Source organism: Charadrius vociferus, unplaced genomic scaffold, assembly GCF_000708025.1.
Source record: "Charadrius vociferus isolate BGI_N301 unplaced genomic scaffold, ASM70802v2 scaffold862, whole genome shotgun sequence".
Lineage (NCBI taxonomy): Eukaryota > Metazoa > Chordata > Aves > Charadriiformes > Charadriidae > Charadrius > Charadrius vociferus.
In genome coordinates this window covers 694,990-712,117 of record NW_009647209.1, presented here as the reverse complement: position 1 = coordinate 712,117, position 17,128 = coordinate 694,990, and the positions used below count along the sequence as shown (strand labels likewise).

General features: G+C 39.8%; 1 protein-coding gene across 1 annotated transcript in view; it reads right to left on the bottom strand.

The window, feature by feature from the left end:
- NCKAP5 (NCK-associated protein 5) overlaps window positions 1-17,128 on the bottom strand; it is a 372,018-nt gene that overhangs the window by 253,693 nt on the left and 101,197 nt on the right. The window contains exon 2 of the mRNA XM_009895863.1: window positions 8,465-8,542. Coding sequence (XP_009894165.1) covers window positions 8,465-8,542 — 78 coding nt within the window. The remainder of the gene's footprint in view (window positions 1-8,464; window positions 8,543-17,128) is intronic.

The following is a 17,128-nucleotide window of genomic DNA, read 5'->3' as shown; positions in this document are numbered from 1 at the left end:
AAAAAAAAAAAAAAAAAAAGTGCAAATGAGCCATATCCCAGAATATGGGTTGCTATAGACATCATTATGCCCATTTATTAATGAATAAAGCAATGGAAAATATAATCTGTTAACATATAAAAGGGTTTCATACAGCAGGCAGAACTGATAGGAAGCACACCCTGGATCTCCTGCAACCTGTGTAAACAGGAAGGCAGCCAAATCCTACAGAATTAAAGGAAACTCAGAAAGCTGTAAAGTATGTCCCTGAGCGATTCCAGCCTGATTACAGTCCGTGTTAGAGGTAACCAGGAGATCGGGTGAGCCTCCTGGACGAGGCTAGCTGCAGATCTAAACTTCTGCAGAACTACACTCCTGCACATCTGGATCTTTAGCTGCCAAGCGCACACAACGCCTGGAGAACCACGTTGACTGTCACAGTAGAAAGCGGGAATATGACAATGATGGATCAGTGCACACGTAACTTTAAATAGCAGGAAGAGGTGATGTCACAGCAATATTTTGGTTGCCAGGTGTCCTGCTTTCAACTCAAAGAGATATTTGTCCTGTAATAGGCCCAGCCAGATGTCACAGGTATCTACATCCATGGTTTTCTCTATATTAAAAACCTTTGCACCAGCAGAGCAACATCAATATACTTTAAAATAAATTGTTTCAACAGAATAGGGTAGAGCCCTTCTCTCCTCCCTTTGCCAATGCCCATCTCCTGACAGAGATCGTTTACACGGATTTTATACTGTGGAGTGACAAGGGCCAAGGACAGGAGTTGGAGGGGACACTTCCAAAGACAGGTCTCCTTTTCCATGCCTCATCACACCTTAAAGCATAGACACTAGAAAATGATCTTCCATCACGGAGCATAGAATAAGATTGTCGCCGAGCCTGCTTTAAGCAGTAAAACCTTTTAAAGATTCAAGCAGTGATGTGGGAACTTCATCCCCCAGACAGGAGTGAACGGGCTGACGACATGCGGTGCTGTGACATGAGGAATACAACCTTATTATTGATACACTGAAGTGGAACACAGAAAAACTCTGGCTTAAACACAGATGTCTTGTATAAGCTCCATTACTTAGGGTATTCATGACTTTATTTTTCTCTGTAAAAAGGGAATTATGTTATTTCTTGTTTCATCCTTGGGGCTGAGGAGATGAAAACCATTTCTCACGTGTTGTGTATAGACTGGAACAATGAGGCCCTGTTCTCACTTGGGGTCTTAAAGTCTTGCCTTAATGTAATTTAAAAAAAATAAAAATGATTGAGCATTACAGAATGAAATAGAAATGCTAAACTTGATTATTTAACTTCTCTTTCACGAGTGAACCTGATTTACAGGGAAGAGTGCTAACCTGACTTGCATGACTTCATATGCGTTTTCTCACTGACCTCTTCTACATCTGCCATCAGCGCTGCCCTGTTGGTAGGCTTTATTAGTGAAAGAGATCAGTGACGTACCATTCCTTTAAAAATAATGAATTCATAAATTCTCCATTTCTCCTTCCTTAAACCCACCACCCCATCTAAACCCCTGTCTCACAGCCTGTGTCTGTGCACTCCTCATTTCTAGAATACATTTTGACATCCTGTTTTTATAAGAGCCCAAATTCTCATTTGTTGCCTTGATATAAATCCGTGGGTTTTCCTCTGCCAAATGGGAAACAGAGGCTCTGTGTACAGATAGCATTGTTCAGTCTTAGAGAACACTTCAGGGCAATGTCACTGTTACTCACAAGAATTATTCTTTGCTCTGTGAATAATTCCACTAAAATCATTGGAATTATCTGAGGAGTGAAGTATGATTCAATGTGAATAAGTGTGACTGTGCCTAGACATTAGTGGAAGACTAAGTTCAACCCCAAATAATAAAGAGAGACTACAGAGAAGTTTCCCTTTGGAAATGTTTGATTTTTTAAAAAGGACTAGACAATCTGTGAGCAACAACAACAGATAATTGCGTATGCATTTCTTGTAGATGGTTATGTTGATCTGTTATTTGGTTTCATATCTGAAAATGGGGGTACTGTTTCAGCTGAGTAGGTGGTCTGACGTCTCCCCATGCGGCCGGTCCTTTTGGGTGGGCCTGTGTGTCCCCAGTGCGGTGACGCAGCGGTGGTGCCCGGTGCCTGCTACCTGAACCCAAGTCCGCACTTCAGGAGACGCAGACAAAGAACCTGCCAAACACACTTAGCTTCAGATAAAATCAGCTCAAAGCATATTTTTTTCCTAACCCTAAATAGCCACTAAAGTAATATGTGTATCTGCATACACAAAAGAGTTTGTTCTTATAAAAAAATCTAAACCAAACAGAGAACCATGCCAAGATTATACATTTCATTTCCCAGCATACAAATGAGGATCTAATTTACTCTGGGCTGTTCATGCATTTTGCTTTTAACAAACATCCATATGTCAAATAGACCGTCCACATACTTCCCTGCTGGAGTTTTTTTTCCCTTTCAACTTGGTAGGGAACATTTGTGATCCTTATTCTACCAAATATATCTAAAGAATATATTTTGCTCAAGGCCTTCTATTTTTTAATTTGAGAGAAACAAATCAATTCATGGCTCTGGCAGTCTCGCTATTATGACAAGCATACATCTGTGCAAAAATACCCCAATCCCTAATTAATGTTATTAACATTTTTAAATTTAAATTGGTTCACTTATTTAATTTTATAAACATGACCATATGAAGTTACTTTTTAAAGAATGCTTTTCCATCTTTTGTCTGCAGTTTTAATATTTGTGTAGTTTAGTGTAGAAACGGAGATATTTGCTTACATCAAAATTATTTCATATTCAGATGGTTCCAAATCCTTTATATAATGACTTCAGTAACTGAGGCTTGACACTCCACTCCTGACCCATGCAGCACCGATGGACAGTGTTAATGGGAGTTTTCTCTGATTAAAGGAAACAGGCTGAGAGTCATATTCTTTAAAATTAGTATTTGTTATGAATGTATAATGCCAAAATCATCCCAGGTCATATTTCTCACGTATCACAGCACATCAAATTGAGCTTAATTTTAAGTCAACTTAGTAAATACTCCACAAAAATATGCCCACTCAGAGTTAAAACGACTCGCTGTGGAAGGAGATTTACTTACTGATCAGGTAAAGAGTTGCCCATAAAATGATTATCAACCAACTTTAATCAGTTGAGGCAGTTATTTTATATGACTAATTAGTGGAACTGGTAAATTTTGAACAGTGGCGAACTTTTGTAAGATGCCTATTGTACTTTTTTTTTTTTTTTTAATGGCAGTGATCAGTTTTGAACATTGAGATAAATTATACTCAAATATGCACTTCTTTACTGCAACTGCAACAAGTGTTCCAGCGGCTATCCGGTCTTTTCCCTTGGTTACAAATTTAATATGTGTAGTGGACTTACGTCGTATATAAGGTTCATTTGTAACCTTTAACCTATTCGCTCTTCCTTTTCTTTGATCCTATTAAAAATACAACTTATAAGGCAAACGGGAAAACACTTGCTTTTCTATATGCTCATTATTCACATTATTCTCATCCAGTTCTGTCATGAAACAGTATCTTTAACGAGTGTGGTGGGAGATAGGCGTTGTGCCGGGGAGTCAAAGGAAGCCAGTGGGTTCCATTCACAGACAATACAATGGTGGTGCTTTTTGTGGCCTGTAACTACATCTGCACTACTCACTGAACCGTCCAAAGTTACACTCAGCTAAAGAAAAGAACATTTGGCCAAAAATCAGATACATTTTTAATTGGTATCCTAATGCGCATATTCAAATACTAATCCCTGGTATCTGAAGCAGTATTGTGAACTCTGTTATACAACTTGGTAGCCTTATATGGTTTTTATCTACATTTTTGTGTGAATTTTTTCACACATAAGTCACAAACCAGAAGCCTCAGCTTTAGAGAGACACATATGATGTTGTATGTTAGTTGGCAACATCTGAGTACCTGCGGTGACTGAATGCCTCCTAATTGCCAAGCTCAGTTCTGCTCTGCCTCAGCCAGCCTCACCTCCAAACACTAAGGGAACTGAACAGAATACATCAGGGCTTTCATGGATTTTGCAAATTTATCATATATATCCACTGCTATATCCAGCAGTGTTGTAGAGATGTAGCAAAAAAAAACCAAACCAAAACCACCACTGCAAAATAAAACAGCAAAACAAAACACTGAGAAAGAGATGAGAGGCAGGTGTTGGTGGCTAATAGCACAAAACACCTTTTTCCTGGCTTTATCCATTGCCAGGATGGTGTGACAAGACAGGTGGATCAAGAATCGAAGAAGAAGGAAGCCTCATGCTCTTACAAACCACACTAAACTAAGACAAACCACACCAAACCAATCTCTGCCTGCTGCTCATGGGGTACAACAACAATTTCGGAAGGTCATTCATTTCAAATACAGTCTATAACTCATGTCAGCATCATAGACCAGAGGCAACTTTCGTTATCAGAGACCTCCAGAAAGGGTTAAAATGGGGTTTCAGCCCCAAGACCTGGCTGCTTTGACCTTAATTCCCCTCAGGCCAAGTTACTAAGCCCCTGACAAGAAAAAGATACTCGTGCAGAGCATGACCTTATTTAGCGGGGGTGGCATTGGGTTTTTTCACAGCCTTCATTACTGTAATATCATACATAGGGTTTTTCATTTGTTTGCCATTCAACTTATTCCCCTAAGATTAGTCCTCTTCTAGTCAAGCAGTTTAAAGCTAATCACAGTTGTTATTTTAATCTGTGCTCACCATTAAGAATTCTTGCAGAGCTCTTTTGCTTGTTAGCAATTATGGTTTCCCAGTGGAAGTTTATGATTACAGCAGAAGCAACCTGTTTAATACTTGGCACCTCTTTAGTACACAAGCATGAAATTCAGGAGCATAGAAGCATGCTAATGCTGGTGATGAAAGTATAGCAAATCTATTTAACAAACTCTGTTTTTCAACTACAGCGTTGGAGAAATGCCATGCGGTCCCATGCACTTCTGTGGTTCTCCCCCTCTGTGTTTTTCATTACTGTAATAAGGTAATAAGGTGCTGTTGATCCAACATTCATTTTATGATTGTCATGTCTGAAATGCAGGATATCCTCATGCTTTCAGCAAGAAAGATTACTGGTTCCAGTAGCACTAATAATAAAATTCCTTTGAAAGGCCTTAAGAACAGGGTCTGACCCTTGCATATTTAGGCAAGCATCCTATGCTGAAATAGGAATTCTTTCTTCTGTTAAGGGAACTAGTAATTGCTCTCACTGATCTGTGTGTCCAGGCTTAAAAATTATGATCTACTGTCAAGGTCAATTAGCAAAGACTGCAGGAGCAGATTTATGCTTTTCATGTTGATTGTCCACGTGATTCTGCCATAAAAATTATACATACTAATACACATTAGCTGAATTAGAGCACTAAATGACTATGTGAGAAACACCACTGCAGGGGGATCCCCCACCCCTGACCCAACTCTGTCCTATTTAAATTTCTTTGCAGACAGGGTAGGGCAGAGAAATCTAAAATAATTCAATGTTCCAGTTCAAGCCGATACAGTGAGATGCACAATCACTGCCGTGCATCGTCTCCAGTGATAGATGCTGGTGATTTGCATTGACAGGGGTCAAATTTGTCTCACATTGGATAAATTGATTTTTTTCAAGCTTGAGAAATGGGGGAACCACTGACAAGTCAAATATGCTATCATTTTCATCATTCTTCACATGAAAATAATTATTGTAAAATGTTCAATGTAAGAAAAGGTGTGCGAAAAAAGTCTGCATCTCCACATACTAGTGAGGCACCTTCACTCGTCATTGTAAAGGTTTTAAAGAACAGAAGATCTGAAGCTGGGCTAGAGGTCTATTTTAGTAGAAAGCTATCAAACGTGACCTAACCATAGTCAGTTCTCCTGGGACAGCAATTACAGCAATAAATGTTCCACAGCAGATGCTAATGCCGTGTATAAACAGTCGTCCTCTAAAATGAAAAGAAATTTTTGCCCCCACATGTCTTTTAGGGTCCCATTGTGCGTGTGGAAATGTAAAGGAAATGTAAAATTGATATGCGCACCATGACATTGGCTTTAGTCTCCTCTGTCTTAGCCTGGCCGCTATAAATCTGTCCCGGCTGTAAGTAACGCCAAAGGAGCTAAATGGTCAGAATTTGTGTCTGTCTGTTTTATTAGCTCGCCTAAAGTAAAGTAGGGGTTATCGGTCAACGTCAGGTTCAGCGCCCAGTGACCCACTGGGTGAAAATTGTGGTAGTCACAAATCAAGAGCATAATGAAGTCTGAGAAGAGGGCTATGCTGATTTATTAGGACATCTGTCTGGCTGTAGACAGCCAAGTACTGCCCCTGCGTAGTGCGAGCTATTAGCATAATCCTCACCATCAAACATCTTAGAGATTTAAAAGAGAGAAATAAAGTGTTCAAAGACGACCGGCAAAACCAGACGGGTTTATCTTGTAGTGCTTATTGTAAGTCTTAACTTTTTATGCCAATACCCCATAAAAATAATATTAAAAATAAATTGCTTTCTTCAGTTTTCCAAACCCACTGAATTTTCAGAACACATCTGAGTGTCTGTTTATTATAATAAAATAAAGTCACTACCCCTGCTACTTTTCAAAGATTTTTTTCATCTTTTAATTTTTTATTATTCATTTATAATTAACCACAGTAGTGTCATCCACATACAACGTTACCACCTTCATTCTTACAAAAATAATCTCCCAAATTCTGTAATCTTAAATGTAAACTTCAATTTTCTGTGCCAATTATTTTGGCTACTTGTAAAGGAAAGCAGGAATCATACACAAACCTTCTGAGTTTTGCCTATAAATAGGAGTAAGTCCATATCATAAATGCTGTATGTTGTAAATACTGTAATAGTACTTTATATCCTATAGGCCAGGAAGTTTGTGAGACGCATACCAACTAGTACATCATGTGCAAAGCTACTTTTTTGTACATGATAGCCATTCAACTGAAAAATCACACAGAGAGTTATTTCTTCCTTGATCAGAACTAAGGTGAAATAGGTTTTAATCTATGAAGACTAAATTATTCCCTAAAGATTACTTTATATTTGACTATGTATTAATAAAGATTGTCACAGCTTATACGCCTTCAGAAAAAAAAAAAAGTTAAATATTGCATTTAAAAAAATATATGGCTGTGAATGTTGAATGAGTTTCATCACCAGTATTATTCCATTTCCTCTGTATTTATAGTTTCTCCAGATAGGAATTTAGCTGGTAACTATAAAAATATCAGGTAGTGAGTAGTTAATAAATAGATACTAAATACTTCAGAAAATACAAAGTAAAAGCAAATACCGCAAAGTGCTATCATGCCACTCTTTTTACACCAGCTGTGATAATAACAATTCTATACAAATGAAGAGTCTGGAAGAATTAACTTAAAAATGATGAAGAGATAATTAACTCATTAAGGGTGTGAAACGTCTGAGGTTTCTGAAGAGTAGGTAATTGCTTTGCTTTTTTTACCATTACATATCAGAACAGCCCTGAGACAACAGCTAGAGAACAGTACTGCTGAAATACAATAAAGAATCTTTAGATTTAGACATTTTTGCCATCACATCACTGTTTTGAATGATGCTTGATAAATTTTGGAAAGATGCAACCAATGCACAACCTCTCGTCCTACCTAACGCAGGCATCAACAGTAACAGCAGCAAAACCACCGAAATACAATATGTAATAAAATTGCTGTTGAAAAGTGGAAACTATGTCTGGAATGAGGTAAGCACCTTTTTGTGAGAGCTGACGACTTCCCCCTGTAAGTAGATGACATTTAGTAGGCCAGACGAATGCATGGAGGTTTGCAAGGTCCTATAGCCATCTTACCAGAGGGACGCAGAGATTGAGGAGATCTTCCGAAGTACCCATGTGGTTATCGCATTTGCTGGACGGCAGAGTAGAAACGCCCACTAGCTGCCCACTAGCATGGGGCAATCACTGCTTTGCTTAAACCAGCGTTAAGCCTGGGCAGCCTGCACTGAGCAACACCATCAGAGAAGAAATAGAAAATCCAGACTATCAGGAGTACTGCAAAAATTTGAAACCGTGTTTCTTTTACTTTCAAAGCTCTCAGTTCCTCATGCTGACAGTTTGTGTGCCATTCAGTGAAAACACTTATACTCAAGACTATAAGACTATTTCTTAAATTCAGTCTAATTAAAAGAATCTGAAGTAGAGTTATCATCCACTCGTTAGAAAATTGAACATGAGGAAACCCGTACATGTGTGTAACTGCCCTCATTAGCAAAGGCAAGATTCAACTCGTGTGTGATGCCCTACTTTTTTTCACTTAGGTAAGGTTTGCTAGTCCGCAAAGCATTAGGAAGTGGAGAAACTGAATACCCAATCATTTATTTGACCTCAGGAATGAAAACTACAGAGTGCAGTATTTTTTCCAAAATAGCAACATAAATAAATATGCCTGTGAATAGTACTTGCCTCCATAAATTCCAGCGTTGTTCTTCCAGCTGAGCCACTAAATGCTCTATGTATTTGTTTGAGTCCATATATTCCTAAATGAAAAATGATTAAAAGGTTAGTTTTTCGATATTCAAAGCATTTGTAAAATATTGAGTAAAGGACAGTCAGACTCAGTTTGCGGAGCCCACTTTCATTTTGCATCCAATGTTATCCCATGTACAAAGAAATGACAATGATGTAAAAATCTAGATTAAAGCCAAATTTGGATTCATACTAAGTGGACAGGGCAGTAGCTCAATACACTTTTCAGAGCTTATTTGAGGGGAAGACAATAGGTGGTGAGGATATGCAAGTGGCACAAATACATTAGAGTACATATAAATACATATCCATATTCTAAACCCAGAATTATCTTTCCTGGATCCAGACCGAAAAATAATTTCTCAACAGTGCAGTCACCGTTTTGGTGCACATTTTGTTTACTTTAGGTATAAATCAAAGTGAACTGAATATTTGACTCAAGTATTTATTTTATGGATAGTATGAAAAATATTATAGCATGTACCTTATCTGAAAACGAAACTATAACTCAGCTCCCATATAATTTTCCAGTCCAACTTTTGCAGATGCTATAACTTGCAATATCAGCTGTACAAAAGTTACTGTATCTGTGTCTAGACAGAATTTCTAATAAATAATCATGGTCAGATGAACAATTTGGATTTTTTTTTCTTATTGAAGCCTATTGTTTAAACTCAATGCAAAGAGATGATGTTTATTCTCAGCAGAGAAATACATCAGTAATAGAAATATACCACTTCATTTCCAGGAGGAAGGCAACTTCGGTGTTATTTATATAAAATATTTCAGAGTGAACCCACAGAATAACGTGATATAATATGATATATCTGTACGACAGCCGTACCTACATAGCCACATTACTATTATTCTGAAAACCTATCAGCAATAATATAACTCTCCTGAAATATCTCAGCAAACCAAAAATATGTTTCAAACCTCATACTTCAGGAAATAACAACTATTGGAGTACCATATGGAAAAGAATCCATCTTCACTTTCTGGAGACAGAAGCTCCACTTTTATAGCTCCACTTTTTTAGCTTTGGACTCATCACAGAACCAATTCATGGGGTTCTTGTTTGTATTAGGGGTTGTTTCTCTACTATTATTATTTATTTTGTGTACAAATATGGATTTTAGTTGCAAAGTAGTTGGTTCTTCTTAGCCATTTTTCTTCATGATTGGGAATATGAGATAGCTACTACAGGGAGAGTACATCCTCATGTCTTCTCAAGGTGAAGATAAATGTTAGCTGATTTTAATGATCATAATTTATATATAAATGTACATTTTTATGTTTCAGGACTGGAATTGTTCTAAGTGATTCTGTGTTTCTGCCCACAGTAAATATTTTCTTGTTCTGATTGAGAAAGAGAGAGCGCTTGGATCCTCAAAGGCTATTGTGACACAAAGAAATGGTCCCTGGCACAGACGGGAAGGAAGAGTAAGATGCTGCTCCCGAGGAGTCTGTGCAAACACATCTGGGCCGTATCCTGTTCAAACTGCCCTGCTTGAAAACTGCTGGGTGTTGTGAAACTTTCCATTAAACTCTGTGGCTGCCCCAAGCTTAAATTTTCATCTAGATAGGTGTATCTTGTAGATGTTACTTTCAGAAAACATTAAATAATGTAAATCCTGAGAAACGCCATGAACTTCAGCGGCATTAATATAGTTTTTATATGAGTGCTGCTTGGATTAGATGCTGGCTTCAGCATCAGCTTTTACTCTCCCTGTTACTCGACTGAGTTGAATTTTACTTGGAGTACACCATGTCAATTAAGCAGCAAGCTTTTTCGGAGCCAATACAAGTCAAGTCACTGTGTAATACACGCATATTACAGTTTAGAAAAATTATACTGTACAAATGTATGATGATGATTAGTTGCAGCACCAAGTTCGTTAAAAGAAGCTCCCTTTTTCATCTGATATTTTTCACTACATCGAACCTGATATAAATTAGTATTAATACCTTTATATCTTTTTAATGTAATATTAAACAATATTCCTGATTTATTCATCAGTGCACTTTGCCCTACAGGCAAGGATAGGATCAGCAGTTTTACTCTGCATAATTCTACCATGATAATTTAAAAAACTCATTCTGAAGCAATTTTCTCAAAAATATTGTCTAGAAATAAAGACAATGGGGGAAAAGATATCAGTGTGTTTATGCTGTATGACTTCTGCCTTAATGTTAAGTTTTTTCTGTGCAAATCAGAAATATTACTCTATGTCTCTTTGAACACCTGCAACTCAGGGGTATGTAATCTGTCAGTGTGCGAAAGTGATGTAAGAAATTCAACCATGATTTGATAGAAACATCAGGATTAGAAGTGCCTCCTTTCTTCTACGCTGCTGTGGCACGATCGTGTGCCAGCCGTGTCCAGAGCAAGCCATCTGCCTCAGACAAGGGCTCTGTTCCCAAGCCAGGTTTCTGCTCTTTTCTGTTATCAGCTATCCCAATAAGCCAAATTCTGCAAACCCTGGGTCACAACCCAGTATTATCATTTCGTCAACGTGAAGCAAATAGCAAACAGTCATTTGAGATTTAGAGCTACGCTGTGTTTTAGAATAACGGCACATTCAGTGAAAGCATAAAATCTGAGAAAACCCCCATAGTACTCACACTTGTTCACAAAGACTGTATACACGATTTAGTAAAGTACCGACATTTTTAAGTACCCAATAGAAAAGGAGTAATACAAATATTTTGAAGTTTCCTTGGAGCTGTCATACGAATGCTTGCGCCGGGCAGGCTTCGAGTAGCATGGCTAACTGTCAAGTCTGAAAAATTAGAAAGCGTCGTTTTCTGATGCAAGCGTACAACTTCAGGAGTTTGCATTATGGGAAGGAGGATCTGAGGGACCCACACATACGTAAGAAAAATACCTTTTCCTTATGAAAATGGAGACAAGATCCAATAACTAAGTGAGGATAAGAATCATTTAAGTAGATATGACTGGTACTTATACTAGATACTATAAGACAGATCACTGAAAGAGGAGAGGAAGGCTGTGAAAGCTCACTGGCCTCAGGGTTTCCGAAGTGGCTCACAATGCTGCCTGGTCCCACCAGAAGGCTGAACGCTGAGCACCTGCAAAGCGGCGGGGGTGAGGCTGTGTAAGGCCAATTCAACATTTCTGAAATTATACAGCATTTTTAATCTGAAGTTGGAGGCTTCAAATTAGTGTATTTTTATAAATCTGATGATATTATATAGTGATTCTGCCGGCTGTGGAATTGCCATCTGTGCTGTTATTCACCATTGGACTAGACCTCAGCAGCCTGAGCTGTGCTGGCTCTGCTTCCAGCCCCACTCTGATCTGCAGTGATTCCTCCCAACCTGCAGGATTACTGAGGAGTCCATGATTTAAAAAAGAAAAAAAAAAAAAGGATTTTTTAAATCCTTTTCAGAATAATGGGTGAAACCTGTTCCCTTTCTTCTCAAATGGTTAGCTACCAGCCAGGAGGATTTCACTGCTCCATCTATTCTCCAGTGATGCTATATAACTTCCCTGTTTTAAGGAAAAAAACAACCTTCTGTAATATGTTTAAATGCACTAGAAAATCTTTCTAACAGCTGCGTAGATTCTGGCATCCAGGAGGAGTTGGTATGCAAATGTCACATAACAGCTCATCTAATTTAGACAGCATTAGAGAATTGCTTTACCAAAATTGTCACTGTTTTGAGCTGAAGCACAAGCCTAAAAATATATCTAAGTATGTTTTTTGACAGAACTAAATATCTAACTTCACAATTGTTTTGCCTTTTTTTTTTTTCTCTTTTCTTTTCTGTGTTAGCTGGACGTCTGTCAGGAAAAAAAAGAGGAAGAGAAAGGAAATGAAGTGCCTCCACTGAGGCCCGGGATCCACTGCTCGGTATTTTGGTTGGTTACGTGGGTATTTGTTCTGGCATATCCATGTTGTTGTGCTGGGCAGCGTATCAAAAATTATATAGCACACAGAACATTTTCCCATCCATTGTTACAGAGCAAACCCTGAGGGCAACCTTAGGCTTATAACACAGGACTCCCTCGCTGGAAGCTGGAGGTGATAAATTTAAGCTAAAGAAATAGCACGTAGTCTCTGCCTCTCTTAAGGAACTTGCACAGCTTGGTATCAAAGAGAGTTTAATGAGCTTAGCAATATGTGAAAAGGATTAAGGATACAGTCGTTGATCCAGCAAATCACTTGATTACGCACTTAATTCAATAGGGCTACTCATGTGCTAGAAGTTAAGTGTGTGCTTCGGCCCTTTCACTGGGCAGTGGTCACCGGGAGGTGGGCAGTGTTGTGGTGGGACCGGGCCATCCTGTGGCTGTCATGCCCCGGCTCCTGGAGCTGGCCCCGCATCTCCGACTCCTAAACTCACGCTCCTCAAGTGCGTACACAGGGACGCGGCCCTGCCTGATGCTGCCTTCCCTCTTCTGAACAAGCTCCCAGTGTAAGACCTGGGTGTACAGCTGAGATGCCCGAGTTGTGCAGAAAATAGGGAAATTGGGATAGAGCCTAGAATCATAGAATAGTTTGGGTTGGAAGGGACCTTTAAAGGTCATCTAGTCCAACCCCCCTGCAATGAGCAGGAACATCTTCAACTAGATCAGGATGGTCAGAGCCCCGTCCAACCTGACCTTGAATGTTCCTGGGGATGGGGCATCTGCCACCTCTCTGGGCAACCTGGGCCAGTGTTTCACCACCCTCACTGTAAAAAATGTCTTCCTTATATCTAGTCTGGATCTTCCCCCTAAATCTTCCCTCTTTTACTTTAAAGCCCTTACCCCATTACCCCTAACCTAGGCCAGCATTCATCTTCTTGCACACCAGCTTTGAAACAGGGCTGGGAGGTAAAAGTCATAGGCAGCCCTGTGGAGCCCAAAGGGTCCCTTTCTCCCTCTGGCACATCCATCACGGCCCCCAGTTCAGTTGGGACGGGGGCTGAGCAGACAGCCCAAATGCAGGCCTCTGCCACGCTACCCTTTCACTCTGCTAACGCTTTTATTTTAAACCAGACAGGAAAACATCAGCGTGGATTCGGGCTCTTGTGCTTCACAGAGGAGGATGTTGGTCGTTGGGGAGTAGAGACAAACACGGAATGAACAACCCAATAAACACACAGACAAGTTCCTGCCAGTATCTGGGACCCTCCAGCTTCGGAGACAGGGAACGATGCAGAGAGCCCGCAGTCGTCTGTTACAATGCGGAAAGTCGTATTTTCACAGGGAAAGGTTATTAGAAATCAAACAACAACAAAGCTGTCGGCAGCCAAACAGCAGACTGTTGCAATTAGGAAATTATGTTAGCAAAGCAACGAGTGGATGGGATTGACCTGCGAGGGGGAGATCTAAGCTGTTGCACTAAGTGCAGAGACACAAGTCATCTTTGAAGGATCTTGGAAGAGTGCCCTGGGGTAAAGCTTTAGATCTAGGGAGAGTGCCTTCAGAGAATATTATAACTTTTGTAAAATATTTATTTTTGTTATCATCCTGCTGCATAAACCTTTGATAGAAAATAGGCTTTTTTCCAGCAGCCCAAGAGGACATATATATATATGTATGTATACTTGTCTGGACTATGTTTTTCACATGTCTGAAAGCATTATAATTGAGGATTTGAGTGAGCTGTCTGTTATACAACATTACTCAGCTGCACACTGAAAATAAATCAGGTATAAAAAAAGATAAAACCTCTTCGCATTAGATAATTTTGTCACTCCCTTCAATACCACACCTGGTTAGACCGCTCACCTTTGGTGCTAAATAGCAATAAAAGATAAACCAGGGGGCTTAAAAAAAGAAGATCTTATAAAACTGCCATTATTGCTGATTTATTCTGTTCCTACCTGATTTCAACATGTTATTTTAATTGTCAGTTTTATTATCAACTGGCATGAAAGTGTACATTTAGAGCATCTGCAATGGAGCAGAAGGCTGGCAAGAGCCCTCATGCACATACTGTGGAATTACACCATTATGGTAAAACCAGTAATGATTATTTTAATAAATATGTTGAGCAAATTTCTTAATTGTTCAAAATCACTTCAGCCTCAGTGAACAGTTCATATTACATCTCAGCTGCAGTGATTAAAACTGATTTAACGACTCATCTGCAGCCAGTTGTTTTTGTCAAAAATCAGCCGGGTTTTCCTCCTGCTGCTGCTTGGCTTCCGCTTTGCACCCTGTTACATGGCACTATCCACAGAGGCCAGCAGAGCTCAATAAAGCCTGAAATAGCACAGGCTCATTAGCTAAGGGACAGATTCTGCACCCTGTGCACTCTGAACACGGGGATGCAGAGGTGGTTCGCAGGGGAACGCTATCCAGATTCGCAGCTGGCATCCAGAGTTCCGCTGCATGTGAATTTTTGCCAGGTTGTCCCCAAAGAACTACAAGCTCTGGGATCACGACGTGGGTGCTCTGCTACTCAGTGACACTTGATGTTTGTGCTCTTCCCAAAAGGGGCCATGGAGGATGCTGTTGCTTTACCTTAACTTCCACCAGCTTATAAAAACTTCTATTTTCCAGTAAGACATTTTCAACAGGGAAATCTCCCGGCTCAGGCAGGCACGTGCAGGAGAGAAGCACAGACCAATATCCTGCGAGGGCTCTTCCCCGACTTAGGGGACCAGCTTAGGCTGGAAAGTGGAGAACAGATTTGGTGAAAACCACTGGAACCATTCAGATTTCCAGATGCTTGGCTGGTTTGGGTTGCTCACCCTTTAAGGGTTACAGTGGTTTTCCATGTCAGTTATACAACCTACACGTGCCCTGGCATGAAGGATAAATGATAGCAGGTAGGAGGACAGCAATGATGGTGGACTTAAATTCTGGAAAAGAAAAAGCTAAAATGTTGACCTAATTGAGGTTAATTACATTAAAGTAGATTTGCAGGAAATCAGTGAGGTATTTCGGTACTGGGGATGAAGGAAAGAATCCTAGAGCTTCCCAGCTGCTTCCCCGTGACACTAAGGAGTGAAACTAAAAAGACAGAAATGTATGTTTCAGCTTTCCAAAGGGAAGCCTGATAACAGATGCGGGCAGAAAAACAGCAGGGCAGTTTTCAGCTGGACTGAATCAGTATGGCTCTGCTGAATTCAGCCTTTTTTGATAGGAGGGCTGTAATCTCATAGGATGCTGCAAAATTCATTGTAATGCAATACTGTATCTCCCGTGTAAGACCCTTCCTTCTAAGGAATGCCTGCTGTCTTCTTGCAAGAACGCACAGCTTCAGTTCAAAGGTACATGATTTCTCAGCGTCCCGATTCCTCACAGAAACCAGATGAGTAAGCAGGGGTCACAGCAATCCTTGCAACATCACCTGGAGGCTGCATGTCTGGAACCCAAAACATTAGGATCAAGGTAAAAATAACGGAGAAGTTCCAGCAGATGCCTGCATTTTTCCATGGCTTAGAAAATCTCTGGCAACGGTAAAACCAATGTACTGGCTCTCATGTCAATTTAGTACTCTGGCCCCTAACTTTCAAAGCAGTTAATGGTTTAAGCAACAGCTGGATTAAAGGACAAATGTCAATTTATAAAACTGCATGACAGCTGTACTCTTTCAGGGCAATGAAGCAGAGCCCAAGATAAAGTAGGTGAGTGCTAGGATAAATTCCAAAGATCACAGAGATAGATGAAAATAATATTTTACAGAAAATAGGCACTTGGACAGACTACTTCAAGCTAGGAGCCATTAAAAAAAAAAAAAGTACGTATTTGACAGACTGGAATATTTTTCAAAATAGGATGTGATATAAAGTAAGATAGAGAGGAGTAAAGTCAGAATCCAAGAAGATGGATGAAATACAAGAGGAAGGGATAACTAAAACCAGGAAGGACAGCAGGAGTGAGTAAGTACAGCGAACATGTCTAGAACTTGACATTGCTTTTGTACAAATACTCTTTACGCCAAAACTTTAGCATTCCTTGGGCCTAAAAGTCTCTATACAAATAACAGGCTTTGGAAGTTTTGTCATTTCTACTAAATACTGAGCAAATTATTCTGTTTGGCTGCCTAAGTAAAGGAAACTGGACATTTTGTCCAATAGGCAAATCTATGCTAATTTTAGCTGATTTTCTTTTCCAGAAAGAAGTATAAATCAGTAAAAGCAAATACAAAGCATTAATTTTTGAATTTACTACAATAATCTGGAAATAGAGAAGGATGATATCATACCAGAAAAGTCTAAATTTACTAGACATCCTCTGAGTCATGGAGCTTTTAACACCAGCTCAAAGCTTCGTTGAACAGCACATCAGAGGTACACGCTGTTACTGCAGGAACAAGAACCAAGATCATACAGCAGTGTGCCCTACAGCATCAACAGGTGGATGCCCTTGATTTGTATTTGGGGTCAACTCAGGAGATCCTTTTGGTCATCAGTCTGCAGAAGGGCAGAGTGCCCATGGATACCCATTTATCTGGAGTGTAGCTCACTGGGAATGAAGTTCAAGCATGCTGGTTCAGGCCCAATCCTGAGCAGCAGGGAGGGAGCAAGAACTGCAGCAGATGTAGATGATGGTGCAGATGATGGGCTGCGCTTACCTGGGCTAGTCCCAGAGGAAGAAAGAGCACCAAGAACTCTTTGAGCTTCTAAACCAC